The sequence below is a fragment of the Channa argus genome, chromosome 11 (assembly GCF_033026475.1).
Source record: "Channa argus isolate prfri chromosome 11, Channa argus male v1.0, whole genome shotgun sequence".
Lineage (NCBI taxonomy): Eukaryota > Metazoa > Chordata > Actinopteri > Anabantiformes > Channidae > Channa > Channa argus.
The window spans coordinates 3,259,444-3,284,465 of NC_090207.1; the positions used below are offsets into that span (position 1 = coordinate 3,259,444).

The 25,022-nt window shown below is 41.5% G+C and overlaps 1 protein-coding gene across 1 annotated transcript; it reads left to right on the forward strand.

Annotated features, from left to right (window-relative positions):
• The first annotated feature begins 7 nt into the window (after positions 1 to 7).
• On the forward strand, positions 8 to 23,366 carry snx2 (sorting nexin 2). The gene is made up of 15 exons (XM_067520768.1): positions 8 to 225; positions 7,279 to 7,378; positions 7,934 to 8,094; positions 8,551 to 8,623; positions 9,301 to 9,344; positions 10,065 to 10,206; positions 10,307 to 10,385; positions 11,763 to 11,838; positions 15,533 to 15,646; positions 15,786 to 15,879; positions 16,476 to 16,681; positions 16,831 to 16,974; positions 20,947 to 21,027; positions 21,166 to 21,237; positions 21,748 to 23,366. The coding sequence occupies exons 1-15, from the start codon at positions 127 to 129 to the stop codon at positions 21,796 to 21,798; spliced, it is 1,536 nt and encodes a 511-aa protein (XP_067376869.1). The 5' UTR covers positions 8 to 126; the 3' UTR covers positions 21,799 to 23,366.
• The last annotated feature ends 1,656 nt before the right edge of the window (positions 23,367 to 25,022 follow it).

Genomic DNA, 25,022 nt, shown 5'->3' on the forward strand with positions numbered 1-25,022 from the left:
CTGACTCCCCGCTCCTCTGCTCCACCTCCCCTCGCTGTCACTCGACTGTTTTCTTGCTGTGTGTCTGTGTGTGTCGTTAGCTAGCTGTTAGCCTCCATCACAATCAAGCGCAGGAACAACGCGAACATGGCGGACACAGCCAGGGACCCTCCACCGTTGCACACCGACTTCCAGGAGCTGGAGGACGGGGAGGACCTGTTCCCGGAGCCGACCCCCCCACAGGAGGTGAGGAGGAGGTTGTGGAGGGAGGCCGAGGGGAGCATTGGCGGGCAGGGCGTGATGCCACCAGCTGACAACAGATGAAAACTTAGCGTAGGGGAGAACAGGGAGGAGACCTTTAAAACGGTGACATTTTGAATGGGATTTGGTGAGCGAGGAGCCGATCGCGTTAGTCACTTTTGCATTGACGCCATTCTGCAAACACTCAAGTAAAAATGCCCAAAAAACGCTGAAGGTAACATCACTGACGGTGGCCTTACATGACAGTTACATGAACCGAGGAGGGTCAGATTTGCGGAGGAAAAACGCGGAATGGATGCGTGGAGCTCGGAGTCAGGTGACAGTCACACAGGTGTACGTGACACGTTCAGGGTGCTCCGGAAAAACGGATGAAACAAAGAAACAAACAAAACAAAAACGTCCAGATTAAAAAGTGCTACTCTGTTGTGTTGATGCTCCTGTTGCTGCTATTTACTAAATGAAAGCGGTGCAGGCAGTTTTAGAGTTTAACTGTTTAGGGGTCATAGCTTTTAGGATTTCAATTTTTTATTATAACTATCACTATATTCTATAAGAAACGTAGTTATTTACTAATAAAACAAGTGCAGACTCAGTTTGGCTCTTGCAACTTTATGAAACAGTCTTAATAAAACGAGAGGTTATAGGCTTGACAACTGTAGCTTTTCTTGCAAAGGTGTTTCCCTGGTTTGAATTTAGATTGTGCAGGCGTTCATTGTATTTTAATCTTCCCAAAGTTTGTTAAGTTCTCTAACTTTTCCTGTGTGATGAATGTGGTATTCACCCATACGCAACAAAAAGCAGTATCCTTGTACGTCGTGTTGTATTTGCAATGCTGAAGCTGACGTGATGAGAAGGTCGGGATGCTTTTTGTGCTGCTTTCATTTTGACTGCACATATTCGTTGTTAATGTAACTCAATGTCAACTCATTTTTTGAGCATGTAATTTTAAGTCTGCACATTTTATTTTATGATTGTGGTGCTGACTTTGCCCTTTGTAGTCACAGAGCACATGCAAATGTCACATTTTACAGTTGGGGCTTTGTGACTTCAATGAGACTGTCAAGTAGGAATGTGTGGATAAAATCATTGCCACAGTTTCTTCAGGTTTTGTCTTTGAACATCACTTTCACATGGAGCTTGGTTGATTTAGGAATTTCAGACTTTGTCCCTCGTGCCTGAAGCTCACCATTGTTTTCATTATTAACGAATTTAGTCCGTGAAACATCAAAAAGCTGTCAGTCTTTTTTGTGTCTTTTTTTTTTCTTTAAAAAATAACTGAAACCATTAATCAGTGACTTACATGGTAACATTAAACGTAACTCAAACCCAGTCGGTTGGGGCCCTGATTTGAATCACGCAAACAGAAGAGAGGAGGACTGAGACATGTTTTCAAGGAAATGTCACTGATTGTCAAAATTTAAGTTTTTTTTTTGTTATTTTTTTTTGAATTGCAAAACTTTCAACTGTGTCGAAACAAAACCTGACAGACCGCTACACACACTTACACTATACACACACAGGCCTGTTTTTCTCTGTTTGCCATGTCAGCACTCTGCATTTCATTCTTCCTTGAGTGTCACAACAACTCTTCAGTGACCTGTGTGTGTGTGTGTGTGTCAGTCATTCATTTCCCTTGTGAGCAGCACATTCAGCCTGTTTTCATGGCCAACTTTCTGCCTCACAAGCACCAATAAACAAATGAGAGATGAAACACACACACACACACAGTCACTGCACTTTAAGGTGGACTGGGATTCAATGCATTGTTTAACAACTTCTGACTCCTGATATTTTCCCCCTTTTGAAGTGTCTCAGTTATCAGATTCTCTCCTGTGTCTATCATTTTACACTCAGCTGCCAGTTTATTAGAAACACCTACTGTATTGAGCAACTCTTGCTTTTACAAGCAGGAGCCCGTGAAAAGCCCTTAAACCATCAGGATCCTCTAGACATGAAGTTCCACTGTAGTTTCCTTCATTTCCTGCAAATATTTTTCTTTTTAGCCACGTTTTACATTTACAAAAGGAGTCTGAAATGATGATTACAGTTCTATATGAGCATTTTCACATAAGAGATTTCTGTGTAATTGATGTATTATTATTTTTATTAAATACTAGTAGTAAAATGTCTTATTTTCTAAACTTTTACTGGGACATTTTCTTAGTCCTGAATACTTGTTACAGAGAATGATAAAAAAAATTGACAGTTAATATTAAAGGGCTTTATTGAATTGAAACTCCATGAACTGTTGTCATATAAAGACACATTGTGTCTCTCTCAAACTGTGAAACCAAGTGTTTTGGTTATAGATGTGATAATGGAACAAACAGGGATGTTGTCAGACAAAGCAGAGCTGGACAGAGGTTCATACTCTCACTCCTTTCTTACCTCACCCTGTAGCGGGTTTTCATGTGGAACACTAGGGTCATATACTTGGGAAGCATGGGGAGGGTCTCTACAGAGCTTCCGATGTGTAGACCTGAACATATAAGTTTTTCCAAATCAATATCACAATTTAACAGAATGCAAGTGTTCACTGACCGTCGCTACCATCGCTTGGAAAGTACTTTGATGATAGTAGGGAAAGACATGAATCAAAAGTTGGTTATCTTATCCATGCATCTTCGAAGGAGGCAGAGAGGGAAGTGAGTCAGTGAACCAGACGCTGCACTTGATACCAGACCTTTTGTGTAGGGTTGTTCCGATCCCATACCACTTTTTTTCCAGACTGAGTACAAGTACTTACATTTGAGTACTCGCCAATACAAGTACTAAACAGTCTTTCTTGTATTATGAGTTGGTGATCCACATTAATCCATAGCGAAACTCTCACGTGTTCTTCTGCCGAAACAAATGTGGTGGCGCATTGTGTTTAATAAACAGAGAAACTTTCGCCCAAAAGAACAAAAAGAACAACTGAAAGATTTACGTTCTGTAAGGAGCTTGAATTGCTCCTTAGTAGTGTGGCTACTCGTTCTACTCGTTCAACACCCTGATGACATTTGTACCGTTTGATGCTTCAGTGGCCATGAAATCAAAGGTTTTTGTGGGTGTGTAAAGTAGATTTGATGCTTTTGTGAGGCAAAATCTACTAAAGTTTCAGATTGAGCCTCATCAAATAAATGTTTTCTGTGTCAGTGTTGCAGCATCTATGAAATAACAAAAAAATAGTATTTATTGTTCCTGTTGGGGTTCCGGGCTTTTTCGGACCTCCAGGGTTTTACCTTCTGAACCTCTGTCCAGCTGTTATGGATGCAACAGGGGGCACAAAAAATAGCCCTGACTTAACTTTAGGTGTAGAGGTGGAGTCACAAATGTCCCGCAGGGGGGTGGTGATGGTAGCTGCTTCAGTGTCCACACACCCGGATAACAATGCTTTAGACTTGGTCTTTAATATGCCTTTTGTTTCCGTTTTTGTATTTTGTCATTTCTGATTTCTTACTTACTGCAAGAGTTTATTATTCCGCACTTGCGATCTGGGCTTTGATCTGAGTGGTTGGTCAAACTCTTTTCAGCCGTTCTTAGCTTCAGTGTGCGATTCAGACACTCAGGCTCAGTAACAGATGAATGTGTTGGTCCTAGTTAATTTGGAAGCATCTAAATGCAGATGTTACAGATGTGACTTTTTTTAGGTAGTTCGTTCTGTGTTGAATCCAGGTCAGTTTTAGTTTGTTGTGGATTTTCAGCAACTCTGTCCTGTTTCACGTCTGAATTTTGATGTTTGCAAGAGTGTGAAACTGCTTCATGCTGACTGGATGCAGCGGCGTGTGTGTGTGTGTGTGTGTGTGTGTGTGTGTGTGTGTGTGTGTGTGTGTGTGTGTGTGTGGTATTTCCTCTGACCCCTCACTGTGTTTTTGCTGACGAAGGAGGGAGGAAGCTGCTTGTTATCATCACTCATTTCCTCTTCTGTCCCTCCACACACACACACACACACACACACACACACACACACACACACACACACACACACACACACACACACACACTCCTCTTTCTGTCCTCTCAGCTAAAATCTCTCCATCTTACTGCTCCTTCGTCTTCTCCTCCTAAGCTCCAGCTGTTAGCAGGGCTCTCAAGTTTGTCTTCAGGTGTATGTGTGCGTGTGTGTGTGTGTGTGTGTGTGTGTGTGTGTGTTTGCCTACATCTTCTTCTCACTCGACATAAATAGTTTAGAAATCAAACTGAAAAAAGCCTCAGATCTTTAACCAATCATCTATGTCTATTACCATTAATTAGTTAATGTCAGAAAAATAGTCTAATAGTTTTATTTTTATTACTTTTAAGTAAAATATAATGTACTTACTTACTCAGCGGGTACTTTTACTAGAGTACATTATTGTTTGTTTGTTTGTTTTTCATACTAAATGTGAAAACTTTCTCATTTTGAAATAACCGGTCAGAGTGGTCAGACTCATTGACCGTGCTGCTACTTGCAGGGCTCCAACGTGTGTGTGTGTGTGTGTGTGATAAAGTTGTGACACACCCTGATTCACTAACTGTCATCTCCTCATGCAGAGGCGCAGCACAGAATGACATTTCGTGTGGCTCTTATCACTTAGTCTGTGGTTAAATGCTTTGCTGAGTGGGATCATTATTGAACTTATCCCAATACGAGTTTCACGTGATGCATTTATCTCAGATCTGTTCGACACCCATTCACGTTTATTTTGTGAAATGGAAGCCAAATTTCAACTGGGGAATCTGAAAGAAACAGAAACTGTCAGAAAGGTGATAATTCTACTCTTTTTTTTTTTTTTTTTTATTTAATTAAAGGTCATAGTGGGTAGTGGAGCCACGCTGGAGTGAATTATAAGAGGTGGTTCTAATGTTTTGGCCACCTCATTTATTTTAAATACGGTGGCCTAAAGTAAATTTATCACCTTTCTGACAGCTAAACCTTAGATTGTACAGGTGGTCAGGATGTTATGCCTGATCCGTGTAAACCAGCAGTTAGAACAAAGTCAGTTTTGATAAAACCGTTGCATTGTCACCAAAGGATGAAACCTAATGGTTCACAAAGCTTAATTTCGGCAGATAATTGTGTGTCTTAGTTTTAATTAATGTTCATCATCAACATCAAATTCGCTGCATTAATGAAGGGTGGAGAAAAAAAAATAGTCCGAATGGGCTGATTGTGTTTGGTTTGTTGGACACGATTTGGATAATCTACCCATAGTGTAAAAACACTGTAGTCTGCAGCTTTAAACACACTTCAGTGGAACAGAAACTCTGGTGCAACCTGCTGTAACGTTTCTGCGTTTGTCTGGAGCTTTTGCAGCTGAACGGATTGACTCCAGCACGTGTTACTCATCGCTGCTGTGAAGTGAGGCTCCGTGTTTCTGTGGAAGGAGCCGTGGCTGCTGCTGTGACGTCACATGCTGATTGATCAGCAGCTGGCAGGAAGCTTGGAGGTGCAGCAGGATGGATCTCTCACACACACGCACACACAAGTTTTTCTTCTTTTGTAGAATATGTTGAGTCTGCACAGATGTGGCTCCTCTGGCTGCAGGTTTTTGTTGGGAGTGTGAGGGGGAAATGGTGTTTGACTATGGCTGCTTCAAGCCAACCTTTTACTATTTCTCTGTTGTTTTTTGTAATGCTGCTTAGACTTTAAGTCAAATATTGGAAAATCTCTTTGCATGACAACATAACAGTTATTCAACAGTCAAACATTTCAACGTGAGCACTTCATAAACCACAGGTGAAGCACAGACTCTTAGGAGATATTATTAAAGCGCAGGGCAACAACGTCTAGATTCCAGTCTGTAGATTTGATAGCAGCTGCAAATACATATATTTATAACACAACACAACTTTTAAAATCTATTTCTCTAGTCTTGCTTTTTGATTAGAACATTTTGCAGCAATTATTTAGTCTTTTTGATCATTTATTATGTACTTACTTTTCAACCTGTATGTGTGTATTCCCTCTTTATTCCCTCTTTAGATTTCTGTGTTTATTGCAGTTGGAGTAATTTAAAAAAAATGTAGCTATATATTTTTTTTAAATTCATTTTTGTGTGCATTAATCAGTTTTTCCTTGTCTTACCTCGTCAGTCATTAGTAAGGCGCTTGAAGTCAAATGAAACATGCTACACAACTTTCAGCTTTCACAACTACTGACACAGTGTTGACACGTGTCGGTGTATCGCGTAATAGCGACATCTGCTGGATTCCAAAAAGTCAGGCAAAGTGGATAAAGTGTGTGGAGACATGTGGATGAATTCTTACATAAACAGCTGATAATAAAGTGCTAACTGAATGAAGGAGAAGTGTACATATTCCAATTAGTTTGAATATAACCAAAATAGAATGACTAAGTGAAAAATGTGAACTCAAAGGGACATTTTTGTTAATGTCATTTATGAAAAATAAGTGCTTGTGAGGGGAAAAGTCAGGGTTTACATGTTTTTATTAAGAAAGAGCATGTCGTCGGGGCCAAGGCGACATTTCACCTGCAAATAAAATTGAAAATTAATTCATGTGAAAGACAATGAACTGAACAGTCCTTCAGAAAGGAATTTAAACGTAATGAACTGAAATGAAAACTGAGCAAAGGTGAAAACGCTAAAGGAAAACATTTGCCTTATTTAGAGTTTTTAAGATCAAAATGATCCCGGGCTGGAGAAAATCTCCTTTTTCTCCATGGTTCCATAAATATCAGTGGATAACTAACACAAAAACTCTTCCCTCCTCCTTTCAGCTTCCTGATTAAAGACAATATGGCGCTTCACTTCCTTACGACAGCACGGCCACGTGATTTGTCTCAAAGCGATTCACACATCGATACGCTGTTTCGCTCTTTGTGCTCGATACGCGCACCGGAGCTTTGGTATTGTTTGAGCCATCACTAGTTAACACAGAGGGATGTAGTGGGTTTAAGATTAGTACAGCGAGATGGAATATACTGTTTTTATAGTCACCTGTGCAGCATATAAACACGTTTCCTTTTGGACATGTGTACTGAGTAAATGATGATGTGTCTCAATGTGTAAAGTTTCATAGCGTGTGTGTGTGTGTGTGTGTGTGTGTACACAGTCAGGACCAGCCAGTCTTCCTGCTGAAGACATCAGCACCAACTCAAATGGACCCAGACAGGATTCACTATTTGATGATGACCCTGAGGACCTGTTTGCAGGTGATCACACCGATACACACATTAAAAACATCGCTGTTTGTACGTGAATACATGAGGGAGATACTATGATGGCGTCCCAGTGGCGTCATGAGGCTTCTGTCTTCCGTCTGAGCGAGACACGCCCTGCTCATACTGAATTTGCCAGTAGATCAGAGGCGACCGAACATGCACCATTCATGCTCGAATTGGTTGGAAATAAACTAGAGAAACCTTAAACAGCTGGTGGAACAGCTGCAAATGCACCATCACTGCCATCACTTGGTACAACATGCAACAAGGCCTTGAAAAGATGCTTCCACTGTAAGTGATACGGCCTGTTACTCTGCTGCTGCAACTTCACATACTAACGACTTGAACCGCACACCTGATTTAGTTAACTCATAGATGTTCGCCTCATGTTAGCTCAGGATAAACTTTTGAATAAGGTCTTTCACGGAGCAGAGCCCCTCTCTTTATCCCTTCACCTCAGACCGGTACGCGACTGTAAGCAGAACTGTGAACCTGTGTTTGTCACCACCTTCAGACACACTCTGCCCCTCTGTGTTTGTGTTGTAGAGGCCACAGAGGAGGTTTCGTTGGACAGTCCAGAGAGAGACATCCTGCTGTCTGACGGCCCGTCGCCTGCCATCACCCCCATCACCCCTCCCACCTCCGTCATCACCCCTCACATCGGTCACACTCACAACGACATGTTCACACACTCTTCATTTGACGAGGTGACCGCTCTCACACACACACACACACACACACCATTTTATTTTAACAAGAGGAAAGTCATTGAGTGTTTTTGATTAAATTTAAACAATTATCACCTAACAAGCGTAACTGTCGGTGTGTGATCCCTATGCAGAGTGTTGTCAGGTTAATTTAGACTGGAACTTTCCTTCTGTGCTTGCTGCTTCATCACCTCCACACAAAACCACTCTGTTATGTAGTGACCTAAAACGTAAAAATAGAGAACCTAAAATGAGACATAAGACCTTCCCTGGGGGGCAATTCACAGTTCTAGTCTTTTACATTTATCACTTTGAAGGAGAGAAGAATTAAAGGGAAACTACTTATCAGCTGCCATCTTCAAACACTAACCCTCCACCCCCCCCGTGGGAATAAAGTCCGGAAACAGTGGCAAACACGTGGCTGTTCTTTCACAAAAGTTTCTCTGTTTTATGCAGATCGAGGAGGAGGAAGAGGAGGGCGGTGATTCCTTCGACATAAACATATCAGTGTCTGACCCTGAGAAAGTTGGTACGTACACACTAATGTCCCTGTGGTCCTGGAGTGACATGAACTGAAAGTGAAGACGATCCAGTGACGTTCGCATTAGCATAAGGTGTTTTTCCTGTTTATTTCTCCAGCTTGTTTGCTCATGTCTAGTCCTCCCTCCCCCTTCACTGAGGAGAATAAATATGTTGAAGTGAGATTTGGTTTCCCTCATTGTGCTGTCAGCACAAACTCTGAGGCCGAGAAGTAAATTGCAGAGTCGACACAGCCCAGGCCAGCAGTCCGCTCAGTCACCCTGTTAGTCATCGCGCTGCCAAATTATTGTGCTAATGTTTTCACTGATGCTTTGCGGCGGCTCTGCTGGTGCCCCCCACAGGCCCCAGTGTGCCTTTACAACCACAACTCAGAATGACATAGTGAGGATTTAGGGATTTGGAGTCTGTCCTGGCGTCAGAGCAGAAGTTAAATGTTTAACAGCTGCATTCACTTGTTTCTATGTAAATATGAACAAGGTCACAACGAGGCAGTAAATAAAGCTGGTAACACATGGGAAGCCAGTCACACCAGTTTGACATCTGAGCTGAGTCTGCTACTGTTTCATCCAACTCTGAAAATATTTCTGTGTTTAGAGCATTAACAGTGTTTAAATCGTGTCCGTGTATGTTGATGTGTTGCGTAAACACTGTGTGGGTGTGTTCCAGGTGATGGGATGAATGCGTACATGGCCTACAAAGTTACCACCAAGGTGAGACTGTTTTTACACTTTTTATTTCCATGTCTCATTGTCCAAGTGCACAGTAGATACGTGCTCATTAACATTTTTAGGTGGCAAACAAATTAACATATTTGTAGTCAAGTCAGCACATGTTAAACTATAATCGTTGGCCATAAAGTGATGTAATGCACTTGAAAATACTGTCGAGTAATGCACCTTAATGTAACACAGATATACACCAATCAGGCAAAGTCATTCATTTACAATATGGAGGCCAAAACACTGGAACCACCTCTTCTTATAATTGACTCCAGTACGACTCCACTACCCACTATGACCTCAGTAATAAACAGAGAGCAGAGTTTCTGATAGATTTCAATTTAAAAACTGAGGAATTATAACATTGGCAGAGCTGCTGTACTGGATATGATTAAATTGCACAGGTGGTCATACTGTTATGTCTGATCGGTGTCATGAAATATAATGTAATAAAATATGTAATATTATGCATGTCATGATATGTGTGTGTGTCTAATAATTTAGTAACATTAAGAAAGTCATAATGTAAATGATGTCATGAATACTGATATTAGTACACTGTTAAAACGAATAGGGGTGTGTGTGTGTGTGTTTTCTTTTGCCGCCATCTTGGAGCATTCACTCTCGTCCTCAGCCCACCCAACTTCTGCACGATCTCATTCTTATTTACACGCTCTCTTCTTGTCTTTCTCCCCTATGTCTCTCGCCCAGACCTCCATCTCTTTGTTCAAGCAGAACGAGTTTTCGGTAAAGAGGCGCTTCAGCGATTTCCTGGGTCTGCACAGTAAACTGGCCTCTAAGTACCTGCACATAGGCTACATCGTCCCCCCGGCACCAGAGAAAAGCATTGTGGGTAAGAGTCATGCTTCAGTCAGTATATATCCACGTGTGTTAGTGATAATTAGTCATCGTCGCCATGTCTGTTCTGTGAACGAGTCTCTTTTGCTCTGTAGGGATGACCAAGGTCAAGGTGGGGAAGGAGGATCAGTCGTCCAACGAGTTTGTGGAAAAGAGGCGGTCGGCACTGGAGAGGTAGGATGAACGCAAAGTCCTAAATGCCCCGAAATTCTGTTTTAGATTAGAAGCAATGGATGTGGCTTGTTTCATTCCTGCTAATCACCTTCCATAATTTCATAGAGCCGTCCTTTTTGCACCTTATCTTACAGTTTAACGATACAAATGTACTTTTACATACAAATATGTGAGAATAAAGCCGCGCTGACATCTGAATTTAACTGGTATATGCACAGAGAACAAGTTACATCAGCTCCGGCACCACTTGTCCCTTAACAGGATAATGCAGTTAATATGATGAGTGTGTGTGTGTGTGTGTGTGTGTGTGTGTAATTGTAGCAAAGACCAACCTGGTCAGATCTTTTAGAGGCTGAAAGGTTAAACTACAAATATTAGCTACATCATTATCACAGCACGTGTTGCAGGAACTGTGTTGAATACTGAGCAGCGTGGAGGGTGGAGGGTGGTGGCGGGCAGTGCTGACATTCCGCTGCCCTTTTATTGATGGTGTTTGATTGACGGGAAGGTCAGCCAGTGACAGCTGATGGAGCTCAGGGCTGCAGAACTCCACACTGATGGACGGACACACACACACACACACACACACACACACATAAATGAGCAAGTGTCCGGTTAATCGGGACAAACATTTACATTTATGAAAAATGTAGAAAGTTAACAGAAAAACCTTGATGTTAACAAGCCAGAGCATCTGTTTCCACAAACGCTGGGACACTGCGTGAAAATGATTGTTTCTGTCGATAGTAGACTTTATTTTACTTGTGCATGTTCTATCATGCAGCGAGTCTACAACACAATCGTGTCAAGCCCTTGTTCCCTTTTAGCCTTGTCGATTTCTCAAGTCCCCAAATCCTTTGCTGTTTTACATTGAGAAACATTATTTGTGTCGAAGTGTAATTGCTGAACTGTTTGCTCACACACTCTTTGCCCTTCCTGACTTCTATAAAACTCCCTTTATACCCAGTCATGATTCCGACCTGTTGCCAGTTAACGTCATTAGCTGTCGATGTTTCTTCAGGTGTTTTCAAATTTAAAATCACCTTTTTTTTTTTTTACTTTCAACATTCGTTTTCTGTTTTGAATTTTTTGCAAATGAATGAGTTCTGTTTTTATTTATGTTTGAAGCAACGGCCCAACTTTTACAGCTCAAAATTATTCAAATCCTTGATCTCCAGCTCTTCTTTTTTAGGTTTTGGTGATCTAGACCCTCTGCTTTAATACCATGTAAAGATTAAAGAATAGTTACTTTAGGCTACATTTTGGACACCAACCAATGAAGACGTAGCTGGTTTCACACAGAAACTAGAGGAGGACACATCACTGTCCATAAGAAGAGATGGTTTCTTTCAGTCAGTTTGTTTTGTCCGGTTTCAGGTATCTGATGAGAACGGTGACGCATCCCATCCTGCTGAAAGATCCAGACGTCCTGCAGTTTCTGGAGAGCTCAGATGTAAATAACGAAATTTCCTATCTTTCCTATCGATCATGTTTAAACTTCATCACCAACAGTCGGCTCTCTGTGCAAACTTAAACCTCGTCAGTCCAGCACAGTAGTGGTGGACTAAAGCCAGTGTGAGTCAGAAACTTCTCCTGCTTCAGTGCTTCACCGCAGAAAATCAACAAAACGTGAAAGCTACAGTATGACTCTGCTCACCCACTCACCCACTTTTGTCTGTTCAGTTTGTGCAGCAGGTAGGCGTTAAAACACAGGCCAGGTGAGCTGAGTATTAAGGTTTTTTTAATTTCCACACTTAGTTAAACTGTATGTAGACTCTGTACTAGATCCTGTAAGGAGGAGATATGTTGCTGCATTGATGAAGGATCAGTAGGTATTTATATGCTGTAGCATCTTGTAAAATGTTTGTCCTGTGGGAAACCGGGTGTCTAACAACTACAAGATGGACAGACGGGGAAAAAAAGGACTCTTCTCTCTCTTTAGAGGACAAAAGGTGAAGCTGCAGGAGTCACCTGAACAGTTTGCAGATTAGTGTCCAGCTGCCAGGTGGGAAATACGAGCACACAGCTTTCTGCAAATATCAGGGTAGCGTCAGGAAAAACAAACGGCGCCAACGAATCAATGCCTTTCATCTCGCATGTGTCTCATTAGAGCAAAAGAAAATGTCTCTCCGTAGACGTCAGAGCTCACTTATGAGGTCACGTAGTCGAAGCTCAAGATTTTCCTTCTGCACGGTGCAAGTACAGTCGTATCGGAATTACTTTTGTTTCCCAGTCTGCTTTTAAGTGAGAACTGCAATCACAGGGTGAGACAAAAACAATAACGCACAAACAAAGCATTTTATTAAAGTGAAACAAATTTCTATAAATATGTATCATAAGTAAAAAGTAAGAAAAAAGTAACATTGCATATTACACTTACGGTGGATACTGTTATTGCACAAAACAATAATTGCATGTTTTCCAGTTTAAGAAAAGCAAAAGATTGTCCATCCTGAGTTCTGCCTTTTTATCATCGACTTAATGCCTAATGAAACGTCTTAAGCTGCTAATCGCACCTGGAAAGAAGCAGTCGCGAAGCAATGAGCTGAAATTCACTGTAGAGCTCCGTAAAATGAGGGAAGCTGCAGATTCAGCTGCTGATTCTCTGAAGGTTCGTTCACAGACATCTTCCACGTCGTCACATTTTTTTACATTGATCGTTGTTCGTCAATTGATTAGGTCATCTCGTCGCTCACACTTGTAATCATGGTCAACCTGCTGTTCCACAGCTCCTCCGGATGATATCATCTGAACTCCTTATGATGAAAAACTCCTCCAGGTGATTTCATCGATAAGCTGTGGAAATATTTTAATATAGGAATATAATATAATATAGGCATTTGTGTACATTTACACCCTAAACTAAAGCCATAGGGAGCAAGTTTAAAGTCGCCTTTTAAATGTCCATCAGTCAGAAACTTGGGTTAGCTTGTTCATCTGTGCCTTGTACCTCTATTGTCCAAAACGTGTGACGTGCACAGCACTCTGAGGTGAACCACTCAGCTGCATATACTGCAAAATTATGGCAATGTGCTTTAGAGAAGTAAAGAAAGGTGTGACCCAATGGAGTGGTGTGTCTGGCTCTCGTGTTTTTAATTCTTTTGGATAATAACAGAGAAATATGTTAATCCACACTGTTCGCCTTACTTCCCTTAAGTCCCACCATAGTGTAAAATGTATTTCACACTGTACTGCATTAACTGTGCTCTTTTGCAAAATCTCAGCAGCAGAGGGTTCAAATGCAAATGGTTCAAATGGGTTGATGAATTGCACTGCGATGCTTTGACCCCATTATTACCTGCCTAGAAGTTCTTCCAGCACCGTTTTGTAAATGTCTCCCACTGTTGCAGTAGTGTCATTGCCTCGTTTGTTTTACGTTAGCGTCACTCAAAAACAATGAAATGACCTCTGACTTGATTTATTTATTTTTTTAAATAGTCAGAAGTTCATGTTAACCGTGAAGATATTGGACACACAGCAGATCATTTCTTTTTAAGTCTCACCTCTCGCCAACTTTCGGCTTGTCCCTTCCGGGGTCGCCACAGCTGAACGTGTCCCGCACTTTGATTTGGCCCTTCCTGCCTCAACCCTCCCAGTTCATCCGTGCTCGGGTGACCGGCACCAGAACGTCGTGGCTGGGCGGGGCCACACCTGGTGGGGTGGGATTCGGTCCTGGAGCCTTCTGCATCCCAAACCAATGCCCTACCCATTGAGCCACGAGGAGCCAAAACAAATAACCAGCCTCAAAAAAAAGCCAAAAAACTCCAGTTGTTCAGTCTCTTTTGTCCAGCGAGCAGCGAAACGCCCACCAAGGTCGAACCGATGAGTCTCCCCCTGTGAGCGGAGCCTCTAAAAACTGCCTCAGGGTTTAAGGGTTTGCGGCGTTCCCTGTTTCCTTGCCTTATTGTCCAGTCCCACTAAATCCTCTGTAACATTTTGTCCTGTCGCCTCAAACTCTCCGACTCCCCTCCACCTCTTTAACCCCACCCCCCCTTCACTGCCAAACACCTAACTGTTAGCGGGATTGTGTTGTGAAGGAGCCGGCAGTCGTTCGGTACAGAATAAATGGCCCCGTGTCACAGATTTAACAGATGAATCGCTCGGACGCTTGACCGAGCGTGTCGGTCCATCCGGCCCACTTAATGAAACACAACCAGAGGAAGGGGGCTCAGGGGTTGAGGGGGACTAATGGGACCGAGCTGCAATTGAAAGCTATTTTTACCCCCCGCCTCTGCTCATTTACCCTTGTCCCTCCATCAGCAGGGGCCCCAGGGACTGAAGTGTCCCCTGACTGCTGCCGCTCCTGTTAAATGAGATTAGAGAAGAAAGGGGAGGGGGGTGGGAGGCAAATGTGTTCCACCTTCAGAGGAAAACCTCGTATGTGCGGGGGAAAAAAGTAAACTTTCCCAAAATGAAGAAAAATGAGCCTATTTTCAGACGGACGTCCAGGAGTTTTCGGACGTGGCGGGTTGCGAGTCGGAGTTTTGAGGCTGTTTAAAGTTCCTCTGTGCACACGTTTGATTGGAACTGAAACACGGGAGACATTACAAATCAGAGAGTAGGAGGGAAAAGCCGAAAGCTGTATTAGTGTAGAGAAGAGAGAAAACACTAAGAAAGTGAAGGAGAAACACAACGGGAACAGACAAAAGTGACAAACGGCAAATCAACGAAATAAATACAATGGCAATCTGAAGAGTTGATTGGAAATTAAGAGCCAAACTTAAAAAAAGGGGAAAAAAAAAAAAACAAACGTGATGGAAATTTTCTCAGAAACTGTAAATCAAGACACGGTCGGTACCAAAAACGTGAGACAAATGGAAAATGTCTCCACAGCGAACCGACACGAATGAACCCGACCTAAAAACAAGTAACTGACAGAAAGAAATTGAGAAATGAGCCTGTTTGTAGCCGTGGTAGCGATGAACACATGTCGCAGAGTCTGTGTACTAATGTTTACCACTTCCTGCGGATGTATCAAATTAAAAGTCCAGCAGAAACTGTAAGGATTTAACAAGTCACTGGGAAATCAGTGAAAATAAGGGACGCGAGACAACGATTGAATGAATGACAGGCGACGATTATAGAATATATATAAAAGCCTGTGTGTTGCCCACTTTCACCACCTGTCCTCTCTGCTCGTTCTCCAGCTACCGCGGGCAGTCAGCACTCAGGCTCTGAGCAGCGCCGGACTGCTCCGAATGGTCAACAAGGCGGCGGACGCTGTCAACAAGATGACCATCAAGATGAACGAATCGGACGCTGTGAGTGATTTATCCTGGGGGGGGGGGGGGATTGAGGAAGGAAAGGTTAAACAACGAAAGGGTGTAAGAAGAAGAATAGTGATTATAGTATAAAGATGTTTTGCCGAATGTGACTGAGCTGATCTCATGTGTCTGTCAGTGGTTCGAGGAGAAGCAGCAGCATTTTGAGAATCTGGACGTTCAGCTGAGAAAACTTCATGCCAGCGTGGAGTCTCTGGTCTGTCACAGGAAAGGTGTGTGTGTGTGTGTCCACCATGCTGTACAATGATCAGATAACGGCACTGTTTTTATTTTGATCAATTTTTCAAAATCAAATGGGCAAAGCAAATGTATTTATACCGCACAAAACGAACCAGCATTTGCCATAGAATAACATAGTTTTAAGAAAAGTTTTAAACCTGGATTTAAACACGTCCACAGACAATAAATTCCAAAGGCAACGGCCGTTGGAGCTTGAAAACTAAAGGCTGCTCCTTTGTGCTTTGGGCAAACGTGGGAGAGTCAGTAGATCCGTCCCAGATGTTTTCAAGGTTCATCAGGAAATAATTCAGTAATTCAGAAATGTCTTTAGGGCCAAAGCCATTCATTGATTTAAACAAGAATCTGAAAAGTCATTTTAAAACTTACTTACTTACCACTTTTAAATATTTCAGATGATGCATTGTGACATTCTGGTCTGAGCAGTTTTTGCAAAGTGAATGTGTGACATGGCCACTGAGTCTGACCTCAGCAGCCACGATCTCACTTGAAATAGTTTTGATCAGCATCAATTGCTCACGTACACATTTCCACGGCACATTCTGAGTTTCTCTCCTCACCTCCTTCTCAGAGCTGTCGGTGAACACGGCGCAGTTCGCCAAGTCGGCGGCCATGTTGGGGAACAGCGAGGACCACACGGCTCTGTCGCGTGCTCTGTCCCAGCTGGCCGAGGTGGAGGAGAAGATCGACCAGCTGCACCAGGACCAGGCCAACGCAGACTTCTACCTCTTCTCCGAGCTACTGGGAGACTACGTCCGCCTCATCACCGCCGTCAAGGTACGAGCGGGACTGTTGCTACTTCCTGTTTTTTGAAAATATACTGTTCAAAAAAGGGTGTTTTATGCTCTTTGAAGTGCACAATTATTCATGCAGTTAGTATTTCTGATACATTTGCTGTGTGTTAAACTGTGTGTGTGTGTGTTCAGGGCGTGTTTGACCACCGTATGAAGACGTGGCAGAAGTGGCAGGATGCTCAGATGCTCCTGCAGAAGAAAAGAGAAGCTGAAGCCAAACTGCAGTTCACCAACAAACCAGACAAACTTCAACAGGCCAAAGATGAGATCAAGGAGGTGAGACGGACAGAGAAATGGGGCGATTGAAATTAAGGCGGTTTGTTATGTCCTTCTGCTCTGACATCCGATCATCTTAACTTTTAAACTAATATAGTATGAATATGATGATAATAGCTTTAGTTCTGCTGAATCGGGTTCAAATCGCTTTTCCTCTCTCTCAGGCTGTGGGTGTGTCCACTCAGACAAAACAAGCGCACCTTCACAGTTCAGTCATGTGAAAACTTTCTCGCTGTATATAAACGTTGTTTTTTTTTTTCCAGTTTGCAGACTTCACACGAACGACAAACGAGCAGGAGAGAGCAGAAAAGTACTTTATTAGAGCGTCTGTTGAAGCTGTCACCACACAAATTCATCCTCTGTGCTGTCTGTCAGGATGCAACACACACACACACACTCGCACACCGCCGGCCTGGTCGGGGGTCTGTGTATTAGAGCAGACGAGCTGTCAGATGTGGGGTTTTAGGGGGTGGGGTGGGGGGTCGGTGGGGGGGGGGCTGTCAGAAGCTGCAGACGAGGACAGATCGCAGTAGAGTTACAACCAACATTTATTTGGAGCCGACGAGAGTTTTGCCGCCTGTCAGGACTCAGGTTCTGGTTCACGCTTTGACAACAAAACCGAGAAAAGAGTTTTTTTACTCCACGCCGCTGCTTCTGGAAACCTGCTCCAACAGAGTGGCTCCCGAGAAAACACCGCTTTATATACACCCACACACACACACACACACACACATTTCAGATCGACTTATTGTTCTTGTAAACAAATGATTTTGTGAACATAAACTTAAAGGAGGAAGGAAGGTTGGAAACCAGAACCTCCTTCATTTTCTGATTCTTAACACAAAATATGACCAACTAGTATGTGATGATGTACTTAATACTGCAGAAAACCCATTTCTGAAGCACATGCACTCACTGGCCACTTTATTAAGTTCACCTGTGCAAAGTGGGTGCAGGAGCCTATTACATTAAGAGGTGGTTCTAAAGTCGATCATTTTAAATAGTCTGGCCAAAACATTAGAACCATCTCTCCTTTTAATGTAACATTGTAAAAGTAGAATTCATGTCAGAGCTGCTTAATGTACATACTAGTACTAGTACCTGTGTGGTACTGCTTCTTTTTGTGGAGTACTCTTTTATGAAGTACTTTCACTTTTACTGAAGTATTCAGTTTGTGTATCATGCAGGAATATTCCTTTGGAGCTGAAATAATATACACGCATTTGACAAACAAAGTTGAATATTGCGTGTAAATTATTAGATTAAGTCCAAATACTACACTATTATGTCTCCGGTATAAACCAGTAGACAGATCGGGTCTTTATTTAGTTGGTGACAGATCTCATTAATTTGATATTCTTTTATCTGAGCTTTAGTTAAAAGTACATTAGCTGTTAGATGAATCTAGTCAGCGTTTAGTAGTGAAAGTCTGCATGGAGATTCACTGAATATCTGCTTTTTTTACACACTTGGGCTTTTGATGCAGAGATCAAATGAAGTTGTTTTGGTTTTTTTAATGCTGGAATTGACAAATGTAAAGTTCATTTGAGTTCACCGTCATGTCAGTGTGACTCAGTGACCTGAGCTGAACACAGAAAAACGAGAATAATTCGCTCCATTTGTGGCCATTTGTTTGTGCTCTAATTCACATTAATGCTGGTGTGTGACTGTGATTAGAATGAAGCCACACTGCCTCCTGTGGGCGTCAAACGGACACAACAGCCAGAGACTGAAACACAGAAATCGGTCGGCAGAACCACAGATTTCTGAGAAAGCTTGGATTGAACTACTTTTTCGTCAAACACACATCGAGCTTTTAAACCATCACATAAAACTCTGTGATACTTACAAATGCTTTGAAGGAAATAGAAGTTTAAACAACTCATCCACTGCTGTTCTCAATTCCCTGTTTAAAGGAGAATGTGTGTGTTGGACACCCAGTCACCCAGTTCTGTCGTCTTCAGCTTCAGCTTCACATCTGTGTGTTCAGGTTTTCACCGCCCCGATGGTTTTCTGCTGAAGGGAAAACCTGTTAATCACATGACGAAGTGTTGAACATATACATGTGGTAATTGGCTATTTTCTTCAGTTTCCATTAAACTCCAGATTTCAGAATGTCCTGGAGCATCTTTGTCTGTCTTCAGTGGCTCCGGAATTAAGACCTCTTTCCATCGACATCAAAACCCGGTGTTTACTCCGAATGGAGCCATTCGTTGGCTTGACGATTAAAGAAAAGCACATGGAAATGCTGTCAGAAGAGACAGGACTCTATTTTATGCACGTGGTGAAGGCAAATAATTAGTGTGGAAGTGAAGATGTGCAAAGGACCATTTAATCGTAGGTTTATGTTTCTGAAACCAACAAGTTACTGAATGTTAGAGTCCTGCTTCCTGGCACATCCCAACAGATACTAATTCAGGAACTCTCCAAAGTTTCGATTGGTGTTTACCATAGGACACACACTATCTGAGCGATTAGAACGTAGCCTCAAAGAAGCCCAGTGAATCAGGGATTAACGGAACACCGAAGATGTACACACACAAAATCTGAGTAGAGATCTGCTACAATCACAAATGTTTGTTTTTCACAGGGTTTTGAGTTGTTCTCATCATCTTAGTGGCTATGAATTCAAAGGTTCCTCGTACTGGAGCAAAGTTTGAGCCATAAATGAATCGGTTTGACTTTAACCAGAGTGTGGAGGGATTTTCTGTCCTCTCAGTGGTTTTGTTTTTTCCTCAGTGTTTGCTCATGTCTTTTGGATCTTCCTCTATGATTTTGGAAGCTCTGACCATTTGTTTTCCCAGCCTCTTAAATTTTGTTGCATTTCCCCTGCCATGCCTTCCTGCAACCAGGAGATTGAGGAGGTAGGACGTGCCATGTCTGTCTGTCCCGCTGTCTGTCTGTCTGTCTGTCTGTCTGCAGCTCTGTGTCCACCTGCCTGCTTCAAAACCTTTTCAGTTGCCTCATTGTTCCATTCTGTTGTCACCGTTTAGTTATTTAGTTTAGTTGTTTAGTTCATGTCCACGTGAAACTAGCTTTTCTTTGGTTGTTTTTAGTGTTTGTGTTGCTTTCCTGCTGCCAAACTGTTGAGATTCACATGAATTAGTTTGTCAATGTAGATCAGGTTTCATCTCCATGATAACGTCCTAAAACAAAAAAATTCTCCTTGGATAAACAATTTTGACTTGAATCTTAAACTCATCTTAGAACCAGACAAACCCTTTCATGTGACAACATAGATCATCTAGTGAAACTAAGTGGTTTTTTTGCATCACCAACATCTTTATCCCTGACAGTTTTATGGGACGAGCTAATGAGACTCGTTGAATTCCTTTTCACAAGGTGCTTCTTTAAAAATCAATAACTTTAATTAATAAACTAAATCTAAACTGCAACAATCATCGCTGTTCAGCTTATTAAAGACTAATGAGGGTTAGTGGCAAAATAAAAGCTCAGTTTCATAATTATTTCTGCAAACCGTGTAAACTGATCCAGTGAAAAGTTGAACTCTAAACCCACAGCAGTTTGAAATCTGACCCCCTGGTTTGTACAACACGTGAAGCCATTTTTAAAGTTTGCCTGATGTTAAAATAATGTTCCTAGACCCTCCCAGTGGACCAAGTGTGAATGGGCCGAGTGATTCGCAGTCCCCCGCTCTGCTTTTCATTCAGCTAAGTTTCTAAGCAGCGTATTGTTAAACTTTCTTTACGGACGTTAGCTGATCCGACGTTGGTTTGGGTGGAAGGAGCAAGAACAAACTGCAGTGCAAAAAAGCCAGTTCAGCTTTAAAGTCTTTCAGAAACGCTGTTTGTCTACTAAAAAGAAGATTTAGCAACTTTTGAGGGCGCTGTGGTAGAGCAGTAGTGTTGGTGGTTCGATTCCTGGTTCCTGGGCATAGACGGTGCAGATTCGAATGCAAACTCTTAAAGTCATCTTCCTTTTTTTTTGTGTGTGTGTGTGTTTGTGTTTCAGCTGGAGGGAAAAGTCCAGCAGGGAGAGAGGGACTTTGAACAAATCTCAAAAACCATCCGCAAAGAGGTCGGCAGGTTTGAGGTGAGGATGGATGGAGAGGGGGATGAGCTGATGAATGGTTTGTTCGGTGATGGTTACATCACTGTTCTGTCGTGTTCCGTTGTGAAGGTTCTAATGTGTTTTGAAAATAAAAATGTATGTTCTGTCATTGTTCAACAGAAAGAGAGAGTGAAGGACTTTAAAACGATCATTATCAAATACCTGGAGTCACTGGTTCAGACTCAACAGCAGGTAAAAATGAGATTGTTATTGTTGTATATCAACTTACATGTTTTAGTTTTTTTTATTATTATTTAAATCACACAATGGAGGACAAAATAAAAAGTACAGTAATGGAATTTAATAAATATTAAAAATGTTTATACTGGCAGGATTCTTGAGGTCTCTCTAACCTTTTTAAGGTTAATGAAAAATTGCATGTAATTAGGACAAATTATAGCTAAAACAAAATAATACACCAGACATAACACAGAGCAGGTTGCTTGTCATGTCAGAAAGTAATTTTCAAAAACTTCATATTTAAATGTGAATGTGTGTTAATGTGCCAAAAGAGGGATTGAAAAATATTTTGTCAGTGGAGGTTTTATGTTTTAGTTTTGTACATTTTAGAAGTTACAAGGAAAAAAAAAAATTCTGTGAGAATTTTTAAATTTGCTTCTAAAATTTTGTCACCCAATAAAATGTTTATAGAACCAAATTAAACAATGCGGCGAATGAATCCTTTTTCTTTCTCTTCTGCAGCTGATAAAATACTGGGAGGCTTTCTTACCTGAGGCCAAGGCCATCTCCTAGTGTCCACACTTACACAACAGACCGTTCTGGCTGGCTCTGGTCAAACTACACTACCCACAATGCACCCGTCACCCCCCCGTCTCCCTCCTCTTCCTGTTTACGCCCAGGCTGAAGGAAAGCGGCGCGGCAGCGCATCGGCTCACAGTGACTTCTTCTGCAGTTTAAGAAAACACAAAACTTTTCATTTTCAGTTGAACTTTTTAGTTTTTCTTTTGCTGCTGCTCAGTGCTCAGTTCAAACTATCATTTCAGTTATTAGAACACAATAACGAAAGGCCGAGAGAGAAGTTTGTTGTTGTTGTGTTTTTTTTGTTTGTTTTTTTTTTTTAATCCGTTTGGTCTCGGGAGTTTTTTGGAAGTACATTTCTGCCATTAAAACAAAAAAAAAAAGAAGTTAGGAATAATAAATGAAATAAATGTAAAAATTTGGAGTTTTAAATGAATAGAGCTGTGGGATAAGGTAAAAAAAAAAAAGCTAGCAGGCCAAGCACTCATTTAGCATTTGAAGGCAACATATAAGCATCTATCACATTATAAATAATACACTGATTTATTTGAAAGTACTTAGAAGTGTACACATTTATTATTTGCTGACCGCTGTAAATCCTCCTGTGGACATGCACAACTGGAAAGCTGTAAACCATAGCTTTAGCTAAAGGAAACACGTTGATCATTATCATTCATATTAATGCATTAAAATGTCAAACTGTTTATTAAGTATCTGTGTACTTATAAATACAAAATAGGGATATGAAAGGTATCATGTGTTATCCGTGTGTGTGTGTTATCACAAAAATATTTATTATTCCTGACTTCTGCTCCATATATATTGTCCCTACATTAAATACTACATTACCCACGAGGATTGGAAAAGGTTAGTGTCAGAAGTAAATAGATTTTAAACTCCCCGAGACCTCTGACTTCCCCGTGGCCTTTCCTGCCCAGCAACCGAACCCGAAGCTCTATGATGGGATGCTGTGGCTTTGTTGTTTCTCCCACTAGTTGTCTCTTGGTCTCAAACCAAAAATGTGAAAATATTTTCAAAACCACCAATGGCTTCAGTCCACAGTCCATTGTCGTTTATTAGCTGGTGAATGTTTTTTACATTTTGTGATTTTTCTCTCCTACCCAGAACAGTCTGTTGCTTTCCCTGGGGCCATGCTGACGGTGGTAATGGCTGCCCCAAGTATCTAGGAAAAACCTTTGAAGAATATCTTTTAGAATCTCAATGTTGAGCTGTGAAACTGATCCAGAGTCAGTGACGAAAGACGTCTGACTGCATCCTCCCTTGTTCTGTGTCTTGTACTTCCTGTCACCTGTTCAGTCCCTTCGCTTTGCGCCTTTCAAAACAAGAGTCCCTGCTTTTGTTGCTGTATGATCGTAAGTGAAGGCAACGTTTTGTGTTTCCGGTTCTTTGAGCCAATGAACTCAGAAAAGAAAGAAACTCACCTTTCGGTTCACTTCACTGCTGCTGACTGAGAAATTGTTTTTCTTTTAACCTGTAATCACTGAAGTCACATGGATTTTTTTCATATGGATAATAAAACTGCTAAGCAGCAGTTGACAGAAGCGTGGTGTCTTTCTGTCCTGGTGTTCATTGCCATCAAAGGGAAACTTTTTTTTAAAAAAATTGAGTTTAGTCAATTTTACGAGGACATGAAGAAATTAAACCATTTGTTAAGCATAGTTAGCATTTGTGATGCTGACGCCGTTTTTGCTTGAGGTGAAGGTTGAACTGAAGCTGAAGTGTGTGTGTGTGTGTGTGTGTGTGTGTGTGTGTGTGTGTGTGTGTGTGTGTGTGTGTGTGTGTGTGTGTGTGTCCGTCCTGAGAGCAGCCTCACACTGTGAGGATTTATTTTTACCGGCTGCTTCTCCTCCCGCTGATCCGAATGAGGGCTGCAGTTGCAAGTACGCAACTGCAATTTTTACCGAATCGCTCTTAGATTTTATTTTTGTTGAATTCGAAGCACATTTCACTATGAGAATAAAATGCAAACATCTCGAATGGATCAGAGAAACTACACATCTGCCATTTTCATCTCTTATTAAAGTGAGTCTAATTAAAACTGGAAATATTTTAAAAATATTTTGTTTTTTTTTTTAGTGCTCATCCCTTATTCACACCACCCCACAATCTGAAATCATGGAACCTTGTTGATTTTCTTTTTTTAATATATTTTGTTTCCAATTTTATGCCACGTGTTTGCCACCTGAAGATGTGCAATACATTTTTTGTTGATTCAGGTTTTTTTCCACGGATGATGAAATGCTTTGTCTGAGCAGATTTTTAAAAAAATTCTTTTGGTTTTGATGTGACATTCCTGCAGTGCAGCAGAGCAGACGTTTGAGTACTTTAATTACAATAAATGAATGTATGCCATCCACAGTTGGTCTGGGTTTGTTATTCTACAGTGACTTAATCCTTTGACCTACAGTAGGAGCTGAACTCCGTGTTCTACCATATTAACATATTTCCCTTTTTAAAATATTATAATTACACAAGATCATACATGTAGATTATAATCATACAAAGCTTTCAGTAGAATATTGATTATTCCAGGAACACTGTAAAGGGGTCAATGAGATGAGGTTTGCACATATATTTGATGATGTGAAACAAATCGTAAATGTGTTAGAGGGCGACTTCCTGCACTACACATGTGAATCATGTTAAGCTTGTCTCTGCCTAACTTGGATTAAAAGATCCAGATTGACATATCCTGAAAGAGTTTATCATTTTACATAATGTCACCTGCAGGAGCTCTGGAGAAGCAGCTGGACCAAGACTACACCATCTGTGATATGAGCAACCAGAGGAAGGAAACCTCCTCCAGGTGATGTCAGTAATGTTGTATTTCCTTCAGGTTGAGAGCGAGAATCTTTATTCTGTGCACAAGAGGGAAGCGGTAGTTAATTTGAGCTCAAAAGGTTCAACTCTGCCCATATTTAAAGGCCAAATTATAGCAGCTGTTCATCCAATTCCAGGTTTGTTTGATTGTGATACTCTGGACAGTTACAGTACTTCATCTATTGATATTGAGGTGAATATATCATATTAGTTCAAATGCATTTTTAATGCAACACGACATCCCCAGTTGCCTTTTGCTGTAACCTGTAGTTCACCCTCGGCTTTCAGTCCACGAACTCCAGAGACTCCACTTCCAGTCTTCCTGTCTGCGGCAGCTTGAGAGTAATGTAGGTAAACCTGCATCCTTAACCTCCCAC